The 22,569-nt window shown below is 42.4% G+C and overlaps 1 protein-coding gene across 1 annotated transcript in view; it reads left to right on the forward strand.

Moving 5' to 3' along the window:
- Nucleotides 1-22,569, forward strand: part of LOC127620780 (growth hormone receptor-like) — an 80,114-nt gene that overhangs the window by 51,651 nt on the left and 5,894 nt on the right. The window contains exons 3-7 of the mRNA XM_052094013.1: nt 3,771-3,903; nt 6,327-6,496; nt 6,681-6,859; nt 12,550-12,703; nt 12,827-12,917. Of these exons, the coding sequence (XP_051949973.1) occupies nt 3,771-3,903; nt 6,327-6,496; nt 6,681-6,859; nt 12,550-12,703; nt 12,827-12,917 (727 nt within the window). The remainder of the gene's footprint in view (nt 1-3,770; nt 3,904-6,326; nt 6,497-6,680; nt 6,860-12,549; nt 12,704-12,826; nt 12,918-22,569) is intronic.

Below are 22,569 nucleotides of genomic sequence, written 5' to 3' on the forward strand. Positions count from 1 at the left end.
CCCTGCTTGTGTATAGTAATTTCCATAACCCTTGGCCATTGGTTATAAGGTGCTAAAATTTGATTGGCCATTGGCGGCCTTTTTTGTGAATTTGTTGAATCGATTTTTTTAAGAATTTGTTAGCATGTATGCAAGAAGATGTATATTTAATTTGAACTTTGTAACTCAAATGGCTGTTTTTCTGTTGTCGCATCCCCTATGGGTGGAATTGTACGAAATGTTGCTGACATCTTCTAAACATCCTGTTGACTATATGTACCGAGTTACGTTTTGGAGTTTGTATTGAGTAGATATCGATAAATTACTCAAATTGCGTTAAACCAAAGGAATTTTATGATTAATATCTTTGGAACGATTTGAAGTATCAAAATTATTTTGTATACTTTTTGTCAGGGGGTTCTGTAGAATATGTATACCTAATTTTGTGCTGATCGGACTAACGGTCTAGGAGGAGTTAGAAAAAGTAGGGTTTTCAAAAACTTCAAAATGGTGGAGAAAAATTGCAGCGATATAAGCCAAAATGTAAAAGTGTTTATTATAGCACCACATAGGGTCAGATTGGTGTGCGTTTGTGCGCCTGAGTAGTTTGCCTGCTTTGTAACCATCCTGCCAAGTTTGGTGTCTCCACGACTTACGGCCTCTGATACCCAGACACTTTTATGGCAGAAAAATCAGCACAATTACAATATGGTTCCAGCAGCTTCTCTGCTTGGCCCCTAGGTAACAAAATGGTCTAAAAATCAAACCAAACCCAAACATTTTACTCCGACACAAATAAAAATGAAAAAACATGAATCATAAAACTGTGATTGTCAGGGACATAATTTGATGTTCCACTATATTTTCAGAGTTTGGACATGAAATGTATTACCATCTCCATGGTGGAATCTCCAAACTGTGAATGTAAGAACTGAGTTTAGACTTTGCATTGAGATAAGACCTTCTTTTGAAACGTCTTTGCGCAATGATCTATTTCTCAGGAAATTAGCTTCTTGCACTTTGCACCACTTCATTAACATGCAGTACACCTACAGTTTGCATGCATACACCCATATATAGCGCAAACACTCCCACTCATGGCCACTTGTGCTTCGAATTAGCGCTCTCACGAAAAGTGGATAAGATGTAGCACACAGTCTTAGCACATAGCTCTAATTCTGTTGAATTGAATGGTTTATAGACGGTTGCAGAGATATAAGCCAAAATGTAAAAGTGTTTATTATAGCACCACATAGGGTCAGATTGGTGTGCGTTTGTGCGCCTGAGTAGTTTGCCTGCTTTGTAACCATCTGCCAAGTTTGGTGTCTCCACGACTTACGGCCTCTGATACCCAGACACTTTTATGGCAGAAAAATCAGCACAATTACAATAGGGTTCCAGCAGCTTCTCTGCTTGGCCCCTAGGTAACAAAATGGTCTAAAAATCATACCAAACCCAAACATTTTACTCCGACACAAATAAAAATGAAATAACGTGAATCATAAAACTGTGATTGTCAGGGACATAATTTGATGTTCCACTATATTTTCAGAGTTTGGACATGAAATTTATTACCATCTCCATGGTGGAATCTCCAAACTGTGAATGTAAGAACTGAGTTTAGACTTTGCATTGAGATAAGACCTGCTTTTGAAACGTCTTTGCGCAATGACCTATTACTCAGGAAATTAGCTTCTTGCACTTTGCACCACTTCATTAACATGCAGTACACCTACAGTTTGCATGCATACACCCACATATAGCGCAAACACTCCCACTCATGGCCAGTTGTGCTTCGAATTAGCGCTCTCACGAAAAGTGGATAAAATGTAGCACACAGTCTTAGCACATAGCTTCCTGTACAATATAGAATTGATTTTAAACTTCTTTTATTGGTGTATAAATCACTCCATGACCTTACACCGACTTATTTATCAGCTCTGTTAATAGAGTATCAATCAGGAAGAACCTTGAGATCATCAACTCAAAAGTTGCTGAAAATTCCACGGACTAAGTTAAGCCAGAAAGGGGATCGGGTTTTTGCAGTAGTAGCGCCAAGACTTTGGAATAGTTTGCCATCATATGTTAGGGATGCTGACTCTACATGTTTTTAAAGTACAACTTAAGACATATCTGTTTGCCATGGCTTATTCATCTTAAATGTTTATATTTTAATTTTTTTACTATTGTAGTATGTTTCTCTTTCTATTTTTCAATGAGAATGTAAAGCACATTGGTCAACTTGTGTTGTTTTAATAGTGCTATATAAATAAAGGTGACATTGACATTGACATAGCGCTAATCCTGTTGAATTGAATGGTTTTACATATGATTTACACAGAAATCTGCTCTATATAAGGCCCAATGTACTACTGTACTACTCTCTTTTTGTTCAGTTTAGTAAGTTCACCAAACCATACAAGCAAAGTTTGGGTTTGCCTTTGTGTATATTTGTGTCCCGAATGCGTGTTTGTATAAACTTTGAGTTTGCCGCTGACAATCCCTTCCCCACATGATGAGAGCCACAGTTTTGTACTGCTCAGCAGCTGCGGTTCAAGAGAAAATACATCTTGTTGTCACTAGAGGAGGGCTGGATGCAAGAGACGAGAGATATATGGGTGTGTGGGGGAGGGATTCTCAGCAGAAACATTGCTTCAGAGTAAATTAGATTTTTAACGGCCCTCTCTATTGCCAAAGCTTACATTAACTTGAGCTAGATGTACTTTCACAGGTACAGTTTAGAAGGGGATCAAATAAAGGCCTAATCTCTACAATGAGTCATAGAAAACCTTGATACCAAGCTGATTTGGGGCCACATGCTAGCTCGACTGATTTATACTACAGTTAGGGAAGAAGCGGAGACACAGAGGGCGAGAAATCAATTGCACCCTCCAAGTCTTATTTATGGCTGTGCAAAAGCAAAAAACTGTGAGAACTGCTGGTAAACTTGGTACCAGAGGAGCTCAACTGCAGAGGACACAGCTAAGAATGTGCCAGGAGATAATATACATTCCTATATAATAATAAGCACTCCATTCATCGTGTCATATGTGTGCACAGTGTCAATAAGAGGCTTGAGTTAATTCATTACATAAAATAAAATACTCTTTTATTTATTATGGTGCTAATTAGTTATGAATGTGAACAGGAAATTAAAGGAATATTCCAGGTACAATACAAGTTAAGGTTACTCAATAGCATTTGTGGCATAATATTGAATACCACAAAAATGTATTTGACTTGCCCCTCCTTTACTTTTAAAAAGCAAAAATCTGGGTTCCCGTGAGGTAATTACAAAGAAAGTGAATGGGGCCAATCCATAAATGTTAAAATACTCCCTATTTCATGATTTTAGTGCGATACAATCACCTTTTCTGTGTAAAATTATAACTCATTTTACATCTTTGTTGCCATGATGATGTAATGTTAACAAACCCTAAAACCCTAAAATGACTTTAAAAATTATGATTTATTCAACTTTATAGCTCAAATTATACATGAGTTTGAACAGAACAATTAATGTAGGTGCTTTTATGAAATGATATGCTTCACATTTCTACCTTTTAAACTCTCCAACACTTACAATGGCCCCATTCACTTCCATTGTAAGTGGCTCACTGTAACGATTTTTGCTTTTTCAAAATAATTTTTTGTGTTTTTCAAATACTGTTCATCCATACCACTTACATACCCCGGTTGGATCATTTTTACATGATTATCTTTATGTCATAACTTTTACTCTGCATTGATTTTTATAGGCTGCTTCATTTTCTTTTCCCTTTCTGAATCAGATCCATCCAGAGGTCCCCATTTCACTGGCTGCCGATCCAGAGAGCAGGAGACCTTCCGCTGTTGGTGGAGCGCTGGGACTTTTCAGAACCTCACTGAGCCTGGATCCCTCAGGGTCTTCTATCACACCAAAAAGTAAGAGACAAAACATACCAAGACACCAACTACCTTTTCAAAGGCAGGGTCCCATACAGTTCATTAAATAAGCACAAATTGTCCCTCCTACTAGTGTTATATTTCAGGCCTTATAATGTGTCATTTAGATTAGAAGAACTAAGCTAGTAATTCATGTTGCTAGATAGTCAGTCAAATTACTGTTAAATGTTCCTCACATTACATAATACTTATGTGTAATATTGTGTTTAAACTACATGTTCTGAATACGTCTGTTAATGGTTTAAATTAGTGTTGGGTTCGAGTCAACCTTAGTCGAGTCTGAGTCAAGTCCGAGTCTTTTAACTGTCGAGTCCGAGTCCAAAAGGGGCAGAGTCGGACTTAAGACCGAGTCCATAACAGGCCGAGTCTGAGTCGAATCCGAATGAATCTGTTCATGAATCTGAATTAAAATTGTAACCGTAAACTCAACATCAATATTAAGCTTATTTTAAACTTCACAACCAAGAAAACATTTTGTCGATATACAACTCTGCATTTCATATATACATTTTAAGATTAGTATCCTGCTGAACAAACTTCAAAGTGCTTTCAGAATGAAAGCATATGCTTAATGTGTATGAAGACAAAACTGTCCTTCAACAAGATTCTTGTGTTCTAAAGTGAAAGCTGCGTTAGTCATTACACCCAAGGTTGAATGTTGTGAATGGTGGTCAAATGCTGTAAAATAATGTATTTTAAGCAGCTCGTCAATGCTTTGAAATTAAATTAGAATTTTTATTTTGTTTTTATTTCTACTTAATTTTACATTTTTCTATTTAATTTAGTTTTAGATAAAATGATCCCTATCAAAAGAAATAATTGTCTATATTGATATATATAATTCTGAATCTTTTTTCTCTATCTGCCCTTCTGATTTGGGAAAATACATACAAATGAGTCAATACAGTAGTAAATAGCACTAGCTGAGAAGTTACGTCTCACGATTTGTCTGCAAATACATACAAAAACACTGGAAAATCCCATTGATAATATTAGGTCCATGTCGTCACGGACATGATTTTACAGGTAATTTGCGGAAAACCGCACGATGTGGGGCAGGTCTGCATGCTGCTCGTGTACCTAAATCCCTGATGCATCAGTATGCATCTCACAGCAGCTGCTGCAGGAGATAAAAAAAAAAAAAAAAAAACATTTACATTTGTTTTGTTATACACGTTGGTCTGAAATCAGTCTGAAATCTTTAAATACCAACCAAAGAAAATTTTATTGAACTCTTCTTTAACCGCAAAAACATGGAGAATAATAATTTTGAGTAATAAATTTAACACAATTGTTCTTTAAAAGTGTCAGAGATATAGGCTCAAAAAAGATAAATTACCAGGTAGATTAAAATAAAAAATAAAATAAAATAAATAAACAAAACATCACAACCAACTAAATTCATCTCATAACCTGAAGTTTAGCTTCATGCACAAACTCTATATAATAATTTTTTTTATAGTCTATAAAGTCTAAATTAAATTGTAAACAAAAGATTTCACTGCCCAAAATATCCTAATATTTTATTGTGCATGGTTGAATGTTGTGAATGGTGGACAAATGCTGTAAAAGTATGTATTTTAAGCAGCTCGTCAATGTTTGAAAATAGTCAATCAATAATAAATAGGTGCTGTTGATCTGTTTAGAGGTGCTGTCTGCTTTAGCAATAACACTTTTATCTCCAACTATAAAAAAGTTACACAGTTAATTCATCAAGGCCCAGTTCAAGCTGACAAAACTGTGTGGACCACAAGACACAACAGAAGCCTACATGTGTAGATACATCATGCCTAAAAAGACTTAATATCCAATATTAATACAGTTTTTAGTAAACTGTGAGAGACATGATGTGGGTGACTTGACTCAATTAAGGTCTTGATTTTAAGATTTTAGCCATGATGAAACTGCAATGAATGAGCACTGTCTTGGCTGCATAAACATCACATGCAATTTTACCAGTTGTCAGGTCCTGTTTCGTGTGAAGCTGCCTTGTTTAGTTTCTATTACATTGGAGATTTACCCGTCTTTCTGTTTTCGTTGTGCCAGCCACCTCAGTAGTCAATGTTATACAGTAGTCTCTGTAGCAACATTCAAGCGTATTGGTTGACTGATGAGTGTGCCTGTGCCTGTGCATGTGCGTATGTATGTGTGCGTGTAATTGCTTAAACACAGTGAAACAACTCTGGCTATGTCCACGACTTCAGAGGCTAATACAGCTGCATGCAGACAGAGATGTGCTCATTAATTTCTGTTTTGTTATTTTTTTGTTATTTTTTTTTTCATTGCATCACAAATGTCATGGACTCGGCTGCGAGTCTAGTCTGAGTAAATATGCATCCGAGTCCATGACAAGTCCAAACTCGAGTACCCCAACTCTAGTTTAAATATATATTTTTATCAAGTGCCCTCTCTAGTGAGTGGCAGGAGTGTCCTGACTACTCGTCCACCGTGGAGAACGAGTGCTACTTCAACAAGACCTTCACACACATCTGGACCTCCTACTGCATCCAGCTGCGCTCAGTTCCCCAGAATATAACCTATGATGAGGACTGCTTTACAGTGGAAAACATAGGTAAGCTGGGCAAAAAAGTGTTAAGTGATTAATATCTATAAAATTACTTTGTGCAAGCTTAAAGACAGTAAAAAGAATCTCTGTTAATTCATCTGTGCATTGTTGCATATTTCATATTTGTAATTTGTTAACATTTGGGATTACTATGTCTTTTGTTCTTAATACTTTCTTGCAACCTCCTCAGTGCATCCTGACCCACCAATTGGGCTGAACTGGACTCTACTGAACGTCAGTCGCTCTGGGTTGCACTTTGATGTTCTTGTGCGCTGGGCTCCGCCTCCATCAGCAGATGTGCAGATGGGCTGGATGAGTCTGGTGTACCAGGTTCAGTATCGAGTCAGGAACACATCCAATTGGGAGATGGTAAGTTTCTAGAAGCCTCACTTGAGAAGAAATAGGAAGGATGGTTTGTGGCACATTGTCTATTGTAACTCACAAGTCATTTTTAAAGATGACAATTAAAGGAACAGTTCACCCAAAATGGCAATTCTTCATTTACTCATCCTCATGTCATTCCAAACTAAAATATTACTTTGGTTCTACCATTTAAGAAAACAAAAGAGGAATTTTCGAAGAATGCACTGGACACTCTTTTTGAATAGTGAAAGGGAACTTGTATGGAAGCCGTGGAGTGCCAATTTAAAAAAACAATAAAGAAATGATCAATCTATATATTTGAAAATAAAATGTGAATAAATAAACCAATTTACTGTATATGGACAAATAAATAAACATATTTAAATCTGTTTATTTTATGTTTAAAAATGTAATTATATTTAACAATAAAATTGTGCATTATTAACTCATGTATTTAATTCATGTTTAAAATGCAATTAAATGTAACAATAAAATAGCAAATTTTTTGAAAAAAGCAATTGGCAATTGCATTTCTTCATTCAATTGCCGATTTTCTATCTCCATTTGCCAATTGCTTTTCTTTCTCCATTTGACAACTGAGTTTAAAAATGCTGTTGGACAGTTGACTCGTGGGGCCAACCAATACACTTTCGAACTTTCTCCAAATTAAAAGATTGATACTTTATTTCTTAATTCTTTTTTAATTGGCTCTACATGGTTTCCATAAACTTGGGCTGTCAAGCTCCAAAATGACGAAAAATCCCCATAAATGTGTCATAAAAGTGGTCCATATAATTTGTGTACTATATTCTAAGTCTTCTGAAGCCAAACGATGCTTTGAGACAAATATTTAAATCTTTACTCACTGACAATCTTCACCTCCACAGTAGCTCTCAAATGAAATACCATCTTTTTAGTCAATACAATTGTAACAGTTTATTTGTAGTACATTTTGAAGCTTAATAACCCCAGTTCCCATTCAATTTAATGAAAAAAGCGGCCAGGAAATTCTTACAATTATAAAAATTCACCATTTGTGTTCTAATGAGTAAAGAAAGTCATATGGGTTTAGAATGACAAAAGGGTGAGTAAATGATAATACTGTAGAATATGATAATATATTATAATTTTGGGTGAACTATTCTTTTAAAAAGGAGTCTTTATTGCCATCGATGGACATAAAACAATGTAAACCTTGAAAATCAATGTTGCAAAATAACACTGTTGTTTTGCTGTCTTGGTGGACTTCCAGGCATTGTGGTGGAGAACACACTTTAGATTTGTTCTCTCAGTTTAATTTGTTTATTGTATTTTGAGAAACGTCATGGTTACTGTTGTAACCTACATTACCCAAGGGAAGGAACGAGACGTTGTGTCGAATTAAGTGACACAAGGGGTCTTTCTGGGATGCCAAACGTACCTCTGAACCTGAGAAAAGGCCATTGTCAAGTTGGCAAACAGGCGGTATGCACCGCCCCTGACATACGGGTATAAAGGGAAGTGGGGCAGCGAGTGCCAGTCAGGATTTTGCACTGAGGAGCCGAAAATAAGGTACAGCCGTTTACAGTGGTAGGTCTAGTGCTGTGGCAGGAGGGACACAACGTCTCGTTGTGGTACCTGTGTCGGCTGCACGTAGCCCTCCCCAACGCCCCCAAAGAGATGTCACATACAGACCTTAGGTTCCGCGCACCCCTGAGGGGGGGACAGGTGCTACATGACTAGCATGGGAGCAAGCCCAGCAGCCGTGGCCTTCTCTCTTACTATGTCTCTCACATAGGATGTGAAGCGGCTGGGGCTATCTTAATGCTATGAAATGCGTCAGGGAAGGCAGTCTTTCCCGGTCCTATTTTTTCAGGGGGAAAAGACCCTGCGGAGGCCACATCCTGCCCAGTCTATGTGGAGGTAAAATGTGACAAATACACCACGAGGGTTGTGAAGCCGTACGTGGGAAATGGCGTGGTGGTAGGTCCAGCCTAATGAGGGGGGACTCTACTAGCACGGTGACCAGGGCAGCAGGGCTGCCCAAGGGAAACGCGGGTCCGCCGACAGGGGGACCGTACCGCGGGAAATACATCAGGGGGAGTTTGCCTGAAAAGGGAACTTAGCCCGTGGAGCCCGACCCCAGTACAGAGCACCTGTGACTAGTGGGTCTGGACACAAATTGCTCCGCTGAATTCACAGGCCAGAAGGCTAGGGAGGAGACATCCAGGGAGCGACGCTTAGTGGCTAACCTGGGATAGAAGGCGCACTGGATCAACTTGTGAAGGGTGCTGTGTGCAAGCGGAACACCCGGTCGGTTGTGCCGCGTTACCAAGGTCTACCGGCTCGGACCTGACAAAACAAGGGACGAGACCGACTCAACCCTGAGATATAAAATCTGGCAAAGGTATTGGGTGTTGCCCAGCCCGCTGCTCTGCAGATGTCTGCTAAGGAGATGCCATGGGCCAGTGCCCACGAGGATGCCACACTTCTCGTAGAGTGTGCTCGAACCCGCAAGGGGGCGGGCACGGCCTGGGTGTGATAAGCTAAAGAAATAGCATCCACGACCCAGTGAGCTAACCTCTGTTTGGAGATGGTGTTTCCTTTCCGCCGAAGCAGACAAAGAGCTCCTCAGATCATCAAAAGCTCTGTGTGCGTTCCAAATAAATAAGCAAAGCACGTACCAGACACAGCAACGAAAGGGCTGTGTCTGCCTCCTCCCGGGGCAGCGCTTGCAGGTTCACAAACTGGTCCCTGAAGGGGGTCGCAGGAACCTTGGGAATGTAGCCCGGTCGCGGCCTCAGAATAACGTGAGAATTTGCCGGACCGAACTCCAGGCAGGTGTCGCTGACAGAGAACGCTTGCAGGTCCCCAACCCTCTTGATGGAGGCTAATGCTATAAGGAGGTCCGTCTTCATGGAGAAGGCCTTGAGCTCAGCTGAATCAAGCGGCTCAAAGGGGGTCTCTGGAGGCCCGAGAGAACCACTGAGAGATCCCAGGAGGGGAATAGGCTAGGACGGGGAGGGTTCCAGAGCGGGCAGTGGGAGTTGTCTTGGGAGGCAAAGAGATCTATCTGTGCCTTGCCGAATTGGTCCCATATCAGCTGGACCACCTGGGTGTGGAGCCTCCACTCTCTGCTGGGCGAAACGTGCCACGACAACAGGTCCGCCGTCATCTTTCGGTTGCCAGGGATGTTAGTGGCTCACAGCGACCTGAGTCACGGCTGACTCCAAAGGAGGATATGACGGGCGAGCTGTGACATATGCGAGAGCACACGCCTGGACACTCTCCGATCCAGCGGCGATGTCATCATCCTAGTCCAGGGGCTCAAGGGAGAATGCCGGCTGGTTGTGTGGTGAGGCGAGCCACACTCATCCCGAGCTCGGACGGAAGCGAGCGAGCCTGTCGGGGAGTGGGTGGTTCGTGGGGATTTACCCGGAGAAACCGAGCCCGTCATTATCCCCATATCGCCTTCAACGCCAGCCGGGTCGTCCGGAAGAAGGAGCGACGCGGGGGGGGGCGGCTGAAGTGGCTTTCAACTTGAGGAAGGAGAGTCGCGACCACGACACTGCCATGGTCTATGTTCTCGCAATGAGTACATGAGCCATCCACGAACGCAGCCTCAGTGTGATCGCTGCCCAGGCACACGAGGCAGCGTCTGTGGCCGTCGGTCTTGGAGAGAAATCGACCGCATCCAGGAACAACACAGGTGCGGAAAGGTATCTTGAAAAAGACGCGTCCTGAAAAGGATGTTCAACGCAGCTGTGTATTGCTCTTTAGAGAAATAAAAAGTCTTTTAGGAGGAGAACACTCTTTTAACAGTGAAAAGCACTGTTGAAGCGCCTAGGGGCGTAGACTGCACAGCGTGCAGTGAGAGAGAGCGCCAGCAGGAAACGCGCCATAGATCCAACAGCAATGCTTCTCGCTGACAGAGGTGAGTGATACAGTGGTGAACTTCAGCTTGCTTGTTGCACAACCGTTCGGCTCCAAAGAAAAATTCTGACTGGCACTCGCTGCCCCGCTTTCCTTTATACCTGTATGTCAGGGGCGGGGCATGCAAATTCTGTCTGCCAACTTGACATTGGCCTTTTCTCAGTTTCAGAGGTACGTTTGGCGTCCCAGGAAGACCCCTTGTGTCACTTTCGACACAACGTCGAGTGAGTGACAGAAGGGGAACTTGATTTTGTGTTGGAGACAAACTATGTGCCAGTATTTGCCTACCCTTTCTAAAATGATCGCTGGTCAAGAGCACAGTTAGATGTGCTCTCTCATTCAGTCTTGTTGCTTGGGGAGTTTTGCATTTGGCAAGATCTTCAGGAGCCCTCTCAGATTACACTCCCAGACAGCCGCTTTTCCCTGGCCTGCCCAGCGGTCCTGCCCAGACTAAGCAGTCATAAGCAAAACCACACTGAGCCACATGTTAAATCACTGCCATATGTTGGCAGGCTTGAAGATTAGAGGGGATTGATTCACTGTTGTAGTTTATTCCACTAGCCCTTTTGCTGATGGGGGACACCTTTCTGGTGTCCCCCATGAGATTTTCACAATTATAAAACATTTAGGGGTATTTTAATGACATTCTGGACAGTTATTCATTTTGTGATGAAATGCTGCAAAGCTACATTTGGAGAAAATGTATAGTACTTTCTGATATTCGATTGTCTCTCTGAGTAAATATAAAACTGGTGGATCGTAAGTTCCTTCACAACCCAAAAATGGGTGGCAGGTCCGTTCTGAATTTTTTTATTAAAACAATAAAATAAATAATAAGACTTTGACATGGTAAGCAAAATGAAGCGGCCCATTGATTTTCATATACATAAAATGAGCATCAATTAAAAACTTAATAGAACATTTTTACATTTTACTCTTCAGCCTACTGTAGATCATATTAAAGGAATATTCCAAGTTCAATACAAGTTGCAAGTGGTAATATTGATTACCACAAAATGAATTGTGACTTGCCCCTCCTTTTATTAAAAATAAAAACCCCAGCAAAAATCTGGGTTACAGTGAGGCACTTACAATGGAAGTGGGCCAAACAGTAAACATTAAAATACCATTTCAAAAGTATAGCCACAATACGTAAACAATTTGTTAACATGATTTTAGTGTGATATAATCAAATACTAAAAATGTTTGTGTAAAGTTAGACCCAGTTTTACAACTGTTGCCATGACGATGTACAACAAACCATAAAACGACTGTAAAACAACGATTTAAACAACTTTACAGATCAAAAAACACATGAGTTTTAAAAGAAGAATTAATGTAAGTGCTTTTATAGAATAATATGCATCGCATTTCTGCCTTTAAACCTTTCATAAATGTGTCACATTCACTTCCATTTTAAGTGCCTGTAACCTTTTTAAGAAAAGGATGGATGAGTCAAATTATTTTTGTTGTAATCAATATTATGAGCTTTATTATACTGAGCTTCACTTGTATTAAACCTGGAATATTCCTTTAATAATTTGTCACATTGCTGGACCTTTGCATTTCATGGTAATGTTTATCAATTTAAACGTTTGATTTGAATGACATTTTAGTTTAACTTTGTAAGATTACGCAACTTGATGTCCAATTTAAAATATTGTCCCTGACACAAAACCTGTTTAGAACCACTATTATAACCCACAAATGCCAGTTTATTGCTCAATCCTTTGTTTTTTTTCTTGTTTGTTCTCTTATTTACTTTTCCTCTTCTTTCATTGCAGCTGGACCTGGAGAGTGGCACACAGCAGTCTATCTATGGCCTGCACACTGACAAAGAGTATGAAGTTCGAGTGCGCTGCAAGATGTCGGCCTTTGATAACTTTGGCGAATTCAGCGACAGCATCATTATGCATGTGGCACAGATACCAATTAAAGGTAAACTGGTGCCAAGAAATTTACCTTTTGTTTGCACAAAGTGATCCAAGCTGTCTGACTGAACATCATAAATTAATTAAACCAATTGTTCAAAGGTAAGGAAAGACTATTTTTTGTCTACAGAATCTTTGTTCCCAACAACGTTAGTGCTGATTTTTGGAGTGGTAGGGGTGATGATCCTTCTTATCCTTTTCATCTTCTCCCAGCAGCAGAGGTGAGAGAAGCTCATGACTGAAATATTATGACTGGATTTCTTTTATCACCTTATAGTTCATAGGGATAGTTCACCCAAAAATGAAAATTATGTTGTCATTTACTCACCCTTATATCATTTTAAACCCGTATGACTTCTGTTCTTCCTTCTGTGTAACACATGAGATGAAATTTTGAAAAATGTTGATGCTGCTCTTTTTTTTCCATTCAATGAAAGTTAATGGTGAAAGGAAAGTCCTAAACATTATTTCTAAAACCTCGTTTAGTGTTCCACGGAAGAGCAACACTTTAAAATAAGGTTTTATTTGTTAACATTAGTTAATGCATTAGGTATCATGAACTAACAATGAACAAGAATTATTTAAAACATTAATCAATCTTGGTTAATGTTTATTAATACACTGTAAATTCAATTGTCATTGTTAGTTCATGTTAGTTTTTCTGAATTAGCTAATGTTAATGTACACAACTTTTAAAAAAATGTATTAGCATATGTTAAAATCAGAGTTTTAAAATCTTTATTCGTTACTCTGAGGGACTGAGTTTTGAATTTTCTTCATGGTCTGTTTTTAGCCGTCTTAGCCTATATAATTATATATGCCATTATAATGGTATATAGGCTACATGACAGTGAATATATAATCGATTTTTGTGAGTGTAGTGAAAGCAAGGAGTTCTAGGGTGAAATTTGTACCTGTCAATCAACTACTTAGCTACATGTTTTTAAACTTTGCCTGTTATGTGTGTCTTTAGAGGAAAAACCATCCGATTGGAAAATGTAAAAAAGTGCATACATACAGGCATAAGTTCAGTGCTCTTTCAGTGATCCTGATATCAATATAAAGTGGCACAGATGAGACACACACACATCTGAAGCTCAGTTAATACATTTGCTTCACTTAAAGAATTCTGCTCTAAAGATCATGTTTGCACTTAAATTAAATGCAAGTTGGCTATAATAAGCAGTTGGATGCTCTTTCTTTTTGTTCTCATACGTTTTTGCACTTTATAATCATGCAGTAACACACTGACCCAATTATTTATTTATACAGTTTTTAAATCAGAGACCCTCCACTCGAAATCCCAACACAAGCGGTCAAGAAACTTAAATTACCAGGTATGGCGAGTGCCTGTCCACTTGTGATCGGATCACACGAAATGCATCTTTAATACCAGGCAATAAACAGGACACACAGCAGGAGAGTGAGAGAGCGAGAGAGAGAGAGAGAGAGAGAAGTAAAGACTGATGCACTAGGTTTTCTTTCTTTTTTGTCTGTCAAAATGGTGGACAGCACTTGGAATTATCCATCAATGTTTCAAAAAATCGGTAAATGACAGATCATCTTTACCATACCATACCAAACCAACTTTATTTGTTAAGCACTTTACAACAACCAAAGTTGACCAAAGTGCTGTACATAAAAATATAGAAAAATATACATAAACATATGTACAATTAATAACCATACAATAAAAACAAAGTAACAAATACAATCAAGTAAATAAAATCGAGTAAATAAAATAGAGTAAATAAAATCGACCTCTCACTAGGTGTTAAAAGCCACAGAGAAAAGATGGGTTTTAAGAAGGGTTTTAAAAACAGATAAAGAAGAGGCCTGCTTTACATGCAAAGGCAGATCATTCCATAGTCTAGGGGCAGACACAGCAAAGGCACGGTCCCCTCTGAGCTTACGCTTAGTTTTAGGCACAATCAGGAGCAGCTGATCATCTGACCTGAGAGCGTGGACGGGTTTATAAGAGTGTAGAAGCTCAGAGAGGTATGGCGGGGCAAGACCATTTAAAGATTTAAAAGCAAATAACAGAATTTTAAAATGGATCCTAAATTGAATAGGCAGCCAATGTAATGAAGCTAAAATAGGGAAATGTGCTCATGTTTACGTGTGCCTGTTAAAAGACGTGCTGCTGCATTTTGTACCATCTGGAGACGGGTGATGGAGGACCCACTAACCCCCACATATAGGGAATTACAATAGTCCAGCCGTGTAGTTACAAAGGCGTGGATTGCAGTTTCAAAATGTTGTCTTGACAGAATTGGCTTTATTTTGGCCAGCTGCCTCAAATGAAAGAAGCTTGATTTGACAACAGCTTTGATGTGACTGTCAAATTTAAGCTCAGGGTCCAATTTAACTCCTAGATTTGTAATGTTAGATTTAATATAGGGTGCCAAGGAGCCCAGATCTACAGGCGGGGTCCCAGTTGTGCCTCCAAAACCATCACTTCTGTTTTTTATCATTAAAATTTAAAAAGTTCAGAGCCATCCAGGCCTTTATGTCGTCGAGACAATTGAGTAGTTGTCCAACAGAGTTATCATTTTTCTTTTTAAGGGGTACATAAATCTGACTGTCATCTGCATAACAGTGGAATGAAAAGCCGTACTTTCTAAGTATGGAACCAAGTGGAAGCAAATACAAAGAGAAAAGTAGAGGGCCGAGGACTGAGCCCTGTGGGACCCCACACAAGAGAGGAGCAGTGGAGGAAACAAATTCACCTATGCTGACACAAAAAGTTCGATCCGCTAAATATGACCTAAACCACTCCAGTGCCATGCCACTGATGCCCACCCACTGCCTTAAGCGTGAAATCAATATCTCATGATCCACTGTGTCAAATGCAGCAGTTAGATCCAAAAGCACAAGGATAACACAGTCGCCAGAGTCAGTCGTTAAAAAGATATCATTAAAAACTCTTAAAAGAGCGGTTTCGGTGCTGTGCAAGGTTTTAAAGCCGGACTGGAAAACCTCTAGTATATTATGTTCTTCCAAAAAGACCAATAATTGACTGTGCACAATCTTCTCCAGGATTTTTTGAAAGGAAGGGCATTTTGGAAATAGGCCTGAAATTAGCAAGAACTGACGGATCCTGAGCAGGTTTTTTAATCAGAGGTTGAACCACTGCATGTTTCAAAATTTCAGGGACCACACCCGAGGTCAGACTACTGTTTATAACTGCAGCCACAGATGGTCCTACAGTGGGGAAAACCTCCTTAAATAGTCGAGGGTGAACAGCATCATTTGGAGAACCCGAGGGCTTCAAGTGACCAACTACCTCCTCTAAAAAAGAAAAAGTCACCGGCTCAAAATGATCAAAAACAACCGAGCAAGGGACAGAGATTGAAGGGTCTGAAGCTGAAGGCGCAATTTGAGACCTAATAGAAGTGACCTTATCAATAAAAAAGCAAAGGAAATTTTCACACATAGCAGGGGATGCCTCCATACAAGCATTCTGTGGTGCATTTAAAAGTGAGTCAATGGTGTTAAACAAAACACGAGGCTTGCGACTATTTGCCAGAATAATATCTGTGAAATGTTTTCTTTTGGCATCTTTCACAGTTTCCTGGAAATGACGCCAGCAATCCCTTAACATTTGAAGAGACACCTGCAGTTTGTCCTTCTTCCACTTGCGCTCAGCTCTACGGCACTCACGTCTGGCAGCATGAGTTATGTCATTTAACCAGGGCTCAGATTTAGTTTTTGGCTGCCTGGATTTTAATGGAGCCACAGTGTCTAAAACAGTTTGGCAGGTGGAGTGAAACCATGAGCTAAACTCTTCTGTGTGCAATACAGACTCAGGGGTGATGGTGTTCTGACTGAAAGCAGCCGAGAACTGAGCAGCAGTGGAAGGGTTAATCATGCGACAGCGCCTTGCAGCAGCGCGAGGTTTAAATGTATGACAGGCAAGGGCAGTCTCAAATAATACCGGCATATGGTCAGAAAACACTGCGTCACATATCTCTAGATTAAGAACAGGCAAACCATATGATAAAACAAGATCAAGTGTGTGTCCATGTTCTTGTGTGGGTCCAGACACAGATTGCACAAGATTAAAAGAATCAATGAGGTTTAGAAACCCCTTTGTCATTGGCTTATCAGGACAACACACATGAACATTAAAATCCCCAACAATAAGAACACGATCATATTTAGGCATGATTTCAGCCAGAAAATCAGAAAAATCATTTAAAAAGTCCTTATTGTACTTGGGGGCTGATAGACCACAACACACAACACTGTGTGAGAGCGACCAATCTCAAATAAACTCAGCTCAAAGCTGCTGAAAGCGGATGACAGCAATATCTGCTTACATTTATAATGACTCTTATATACAGTCACTATTCCTCCTCCTCGGCCAGATTTTCGTGGGGAGTTAAGGTAGCAGCAATCATGGTGTAAAAATTCTGTGAAAGCGCTGGACTCACCATCACTCAGCCATGTCTCAGTAACACAGAGGAAATCCAGTCCTCGGGACGTGAAAAAATCCTTTAAGACAAAAGTCTTATTTGATAGAGATCTAGCATTTACCAGCCCAAACCTAGCATGAACCGGCGGATCCGCGGCGCTGGATGTTCGTGAAACCCGACACAGAGACCGCAAGTTGCTGTGATTGACTCCGCGCCAGCGGAGACGAGGAGAGCAGGGGCAGCGGGGCTGGAACACCTCTTCGGGCCGGCGACAGGTATCAGCCAGGCGCCGACAGGGTCCAGCGGCGTCGAGGAATAACGAGGCTAGTCACGACTCCAAACTCAGTCCAAAAAGGCCTAGAACACCATGCAAGACGGGCCTTCAACCTCACCAGCCGGCCACTACGATTTCCCCGGCGGGTGCGCTTTCTTCGGCGCTCAGAAGGTGGAGCCGGGGCGTGCCAGAGGTGAGCCGGGAACCTCGCCAGGAGCGGGGGCAAGGTTTCACGTCCACCATTATCCAATTTTACTACATTTTCAGCAGAAAATCGCAAATCCAGTAGTGTTTGGCGATCATACACCAGCAGGGAATCGACATCCCGAGCAAAAAGCAAGACAAACAGCAAAAACACACACAGCAATGACAGTGACAGACGGCAAGCCACACACAATGGTGCCATCTTCAGATTTTCCCAGGATCTTTGAATAACGCAACCCCTGGTTAAAATAAACATTAACCCAGATTAATAAGTACTATATAAGTATTGTTCATTATTAGGTCATTTTAACTAGTGTAGTTAACTAACGTTTTTGAATACAATCTTATTGTAAAGTGTTACCCACAGAGGAAGCAAAATCATACGTGTTTGGAATGACCTTTACATGAGTTAATAATCACTGAATTATTTTTGGGTGAACTATTCTTTCAAAGATGAATCTCACAATGAAATGTCTAGCTCATATTCCAGCAAAAGAAAAAATCAAAAGACAAAAGAAACTATATAATTTTAATAAGTTATCAAATTAACCTATTTTATTGTTGTACATTTGTGCATTATTTTCATTTTGTGCAACAATTATGCAAATTTTCATGATATTATTGACAACCCCTAATTGTTAGTAGGTAGGTATTATACCACGGGTCTGTTGAACGATGGCCAGTCCGCCTGTGGTTTCTATATTATCTGAAATATCTGTGGGAAACACCCTCGTGCTCTCCCCACCACCTCTCTTAAGCTCTCACACACATGGATACACATACACTATACGAATTATGCACACACTTACTCTTGAGCGAAAAACAGAGCCGTCATATCAGCTCACACCTGCTTCTCAGTAGGGTTGACAGTTGTTATGGTTTACATCGGAGAAGCTATATACAAAAATGCTGACACTCGCTGCTGCTGAGAAGTGCATGAACTTACATCTTGCTGATTTTGAAGCGATGATACTTCTGAAGAGAGATGCAACGAAAAAAGGTATTCCCAGAAGCGATCTCAGTTTATGAGTTTCTCTCTCTTAATCCCTTAAAACAAACTCACATGCACAAATGCACTACCTTATTTCTCGAGTAAATCCTCAAGTTAAGCAGCGCAAGCCTCACAATCCTCCGTTGCTAGTTCTAAAGTGACGTTTTCGAATTAGCAATGAAGGCTGGGACTGTTTCAAAGCAAGATGCTGAATCCTTGGTGGAAGAAATAGTTCCACTCACAAGAGTGTTTTAGGGACGAAAACGTCTCGGTTACCTACGTAACCTCGGTATTCTCTAGATGAGGGAACGAGTATTGCATAAGCTAGCTTATGCTACGGGAAAGATTCATCTTTTCTGAGATATTGAAGCCAAAAAATTATCCTTAATTTTGTATCATTTGTTAACGCAGTGCAGCAACTGCAGACCTTGAGCGGGCTAGCTAGCGAGCTCATTGGTTGCTCTGCGGCAACTGCTGCAGCCTATAGACGAACTTGCGTGAACTCGCTCCAATGAGAGGTGCCCGGCTCACTGTCCCAAAGCCCGCCAGAATGGCCGTGGCTAGGGTGCATATAAGTGCAGTTCGTGAGGCTGGAACCCTGGTTTTCATTGAATGAAGCTGAAAATCGCCGTGGGCGTGAAGCACGACCAGCTACGCAATACTCGCTCCTCATCTAGAGAGAACCGAGGTTACGTAGGTAACCGAGACGTTCTCTTACGAGAGGTTCTCTCAGTATATGCGTAAGCTAGCTTACGCCACGGAACCCATTGTCAACGCCGCGGCGCCAAGCATCCACTGCATGAGCCCCAGGGGGTGGGGGACCCGGGGAGCCCTTGTGAGTGGGGAAATAATATTTGGCCGGCAAGAGTGCGGGTCAGTGTGTGCGTGATACATAAGCACATAGTGGGAAGGAAAAACAGAGCGGCGGTGCCGGTCTGTGTGGAATGTGTCCCATTAGTGCAGCTCACCAGGGGAGCTGTAGCGTATTAAACCGCTAGTAGTTTTGCCTGCAGAGCGGGCACTTCCAGATTGTAAAATCTGACAAAGGTGGAGGGGGAAGCCCAGCCCGCTGCCACACATATGTCCTGAATGGAAATCCCGCTGGACCATGCCCACGAGGAGGCCATGCCTCTGGTGGAGTGAGCCCTAATGCCTAACGGGCATGGCAGGTCTTTCGACGCGTACGCGGCAGCAATAGCGTCCAATATCCATCTAGACAGTGTCTGTTTCGAGGTGGCGAGACCCTTGGTGTGCCCTCCGAACGGAACGAAAAGCTGCTCAGCGCGTCTGAAAGAGGCGGAGCGCGCAGTATACAATCTCAGTGCTCTGACTGGGCAAAGGAGGTTTGTGTCGCGTTCGCTATCGGATGCTGGAAGAGCCGATAGGGAAATAATCTGTGCTCTGAAAGGAGTACCGATCACCTTGGGGACATAGCCGTGTCTAGGCTTTAAAATGACCTTGGAGTCACTTGGTCCAAACTCCATACACGCAGCGCTGACAGACAGCGCGTGAAGGTCTCCCACACGTTTAACTGATGACAGGGCAGTCAGAAAACGGTTTTGAGTGAAAGGTATTTCAAATCCACGGATTCAAGCGGTTCGAAAGGGGGCTTTCATAGCTCGAGAACTACAGAAAGATCCCAGATAGGAACCGATGGGGCGCGGGGGTTCATCCTTCTAGCTCCCCTGAGGAAGCGGATGACCAGCTCATTTTTTCCCCGTGACTGGCCGTGCAGGGGTTCGGCGAACGCCGCGATGGCCGCCACGTACACTTTGAGCGTGGATGGGGATCTGCCCTTATCCAACAGCTCTTGTAAAAACACGAGCAGTGATGACACCTCACATGTCCGTGGGTCCAGGTCTCTGTCGGTGCACCATTTTGAAAACACCGACCATTTGGACGCATAGAGCCTTCTCGTGGAAGGGGCTCTAGCGTGTATGATAGTGTTCATTACTCCTTCTGGCAAAGCGACGGGTAGTCGTTGATCACCCACGCGTGCAGCGCCCAGCGCTCTGGGTGGGGATGCCAGATCGTGCTGTGAGCTTGAGAGAGGAGATCTGCTCTCACTGGGATGGGCCACGGGGCTGTCAGTGACAGCTGCGTAAGCTCCAGGAACCATGTCTGATTCTCCCAGCGCGGGGCTATGAGGAGCACCGAGTGACGCGTTTCACGAAAAAAATACTGGGCAGTGAGAGTTCTCTTCTGACGCGAAGAGGTCTATCTCTGCTCTGCCGAATATTTGCCATAATTTCTGGACTGTTTGAGCGTGCAGAACCATTCCCCTGGGGGAACATTGTCGCTGGACAGTCTGTCTGGGCCGTCGTTCAGATGGCCTGGCACGTGCGTCGCCCTCAGCGAGCGCAGGTGGCCCTGGGACCAACTTAGTATGCGTTTTGTCAGATGGAAGAGGTTCCTGGATCTGACACCGCCCTGACGGTTTAGATAGGATACCACAGATCTGTTGTCTGAACGGACCAGGACGTGGTGACCCTGAATGACCGGGAGGAAGCGCACGAGCGCGTACTCGACCGCTATCATTTCCAGACAATTTATGTGAAGGAGCTTTTCCTGAACTGACCATAGGCCGAAAACCGGCGAGCCCTCGCGAGACCGCGCCCAACCCGTGTTGGACGCTGCCTGTCGAGATGACTTTTCGGCGAGATACAGCTCCCATTGTCACTCCCCGCTGATACCATTCGCCACCGCCCAAGGCTGCAGAGCTGATATACAGGTCTGAGTCACTCTGATCGGCTGGCGGCTCATGGCCCACGCCCGGCGCAGACGCGTGGTGTTTAGCCAATGCTGAAGCGGGCGCATGCACAGTAAACCCAGCTGAAGTACTGCTGCGGGTGAGGCCATGTAACCTAACACTCTCTGAAATGTTTTCAGAGGCGTGAGGCTGTTCATCTGAAAAGACGCGGCTAGTAGATAAGCGAGCCGTCATCGCAACAGAGTCTAGTTCTATTCCAAGGAAGGAAATTGCCTGACTGGGCTGTAGTGAGCTCTTGGTCCAATTGACTGCAAGACCCAGACTGTTCAGATGACTGAGGAGAACTGTCCTGTGAGACAGAAGCTCCGTATGTGACTGTGCCAAAATCAGCCAATCGTCCAAATAGTTCAGAATTCGCAAGCCCTGACTCCGCGAGGGGTGCGAAGCCGCGATCCATGCACTTCGTGAAAGTACGGGTGCTAAGGACAGGCTGAACGGAAGGATGGTGTATTGATAAACCTTACCGCCGAGGCTGAATCTCAAGAATGGCCTGTGACGGGATTTATCTGAATCTGAAAATAGGCATCTTTCAGATCGAGAGAAATAAACCAGTCCCCTGGCGCATCATGCGCGAGGAGTTTCCTGATTGTAAGCATTTTGAACGGTCTTTTGCAAGCACCTTGTTCAAAACCCTGAGATCTAATATTGGTCTGAGGCCGCCGTCTTTCTTGGGGACAAGAAAATAACGGCTGTAAAACCCCGACTCGCTCAGTGAAGGCGGCACTCTCTATGGCCCTTTTGCACAGAAGGTTTGTTATTTCTGAACGAAGCATGCAGGCTGCTTCCGTGTTCACAGTAGTTTCGAGCCGCCCTGAAGCGGGAGGGCGGCGATCGAACTGTAGCAAATAGCCCTGTTTTATTGTGCTTAACACCCATTTGCATATCCCTGGGATAGCTTCCCACGCTTTGAAGCGTAACGCTAGAGGTTGAATGGCCGAGTCGCCCTGATTGCCGTACACAGCGGGCTGAACAGAATGTGTGAGCGCTTATTGTGCTTATGCATGACTGCTCGCAGACAGCAGGGACATGCTGTTCTGTGAGTGACTTCCGATTGAGATGAATGGGGAAAGAGTCACATCTGTTAAGTGATGCGCGAGCATAGTCACGGGCACGGGACTTACACATAGAGAGGTGTTTGCTGGCCGTGTGACAGAGCGGGCAGAGAGGGACGCCAGCGATGGGCTCGTGGGCGAGTTTATTGACTCTAACACTCGAG

This window comes from Xyrauchen texanus, chromosome 27 (genome assembly GCF_025860055.1).
Source record: "Xyrauchen texanus isolate HMW12.3.18 chromosome 27, RBS_HiC_50CHRs, whole genome shotgun sequence".
Taxonomy (NCBI): Eukaryota; Metazoa; Chordata; class Actinopteri; order Cypriniformes; family Catostomidae; genus Xyrauchen; species Xyrauchen texanus.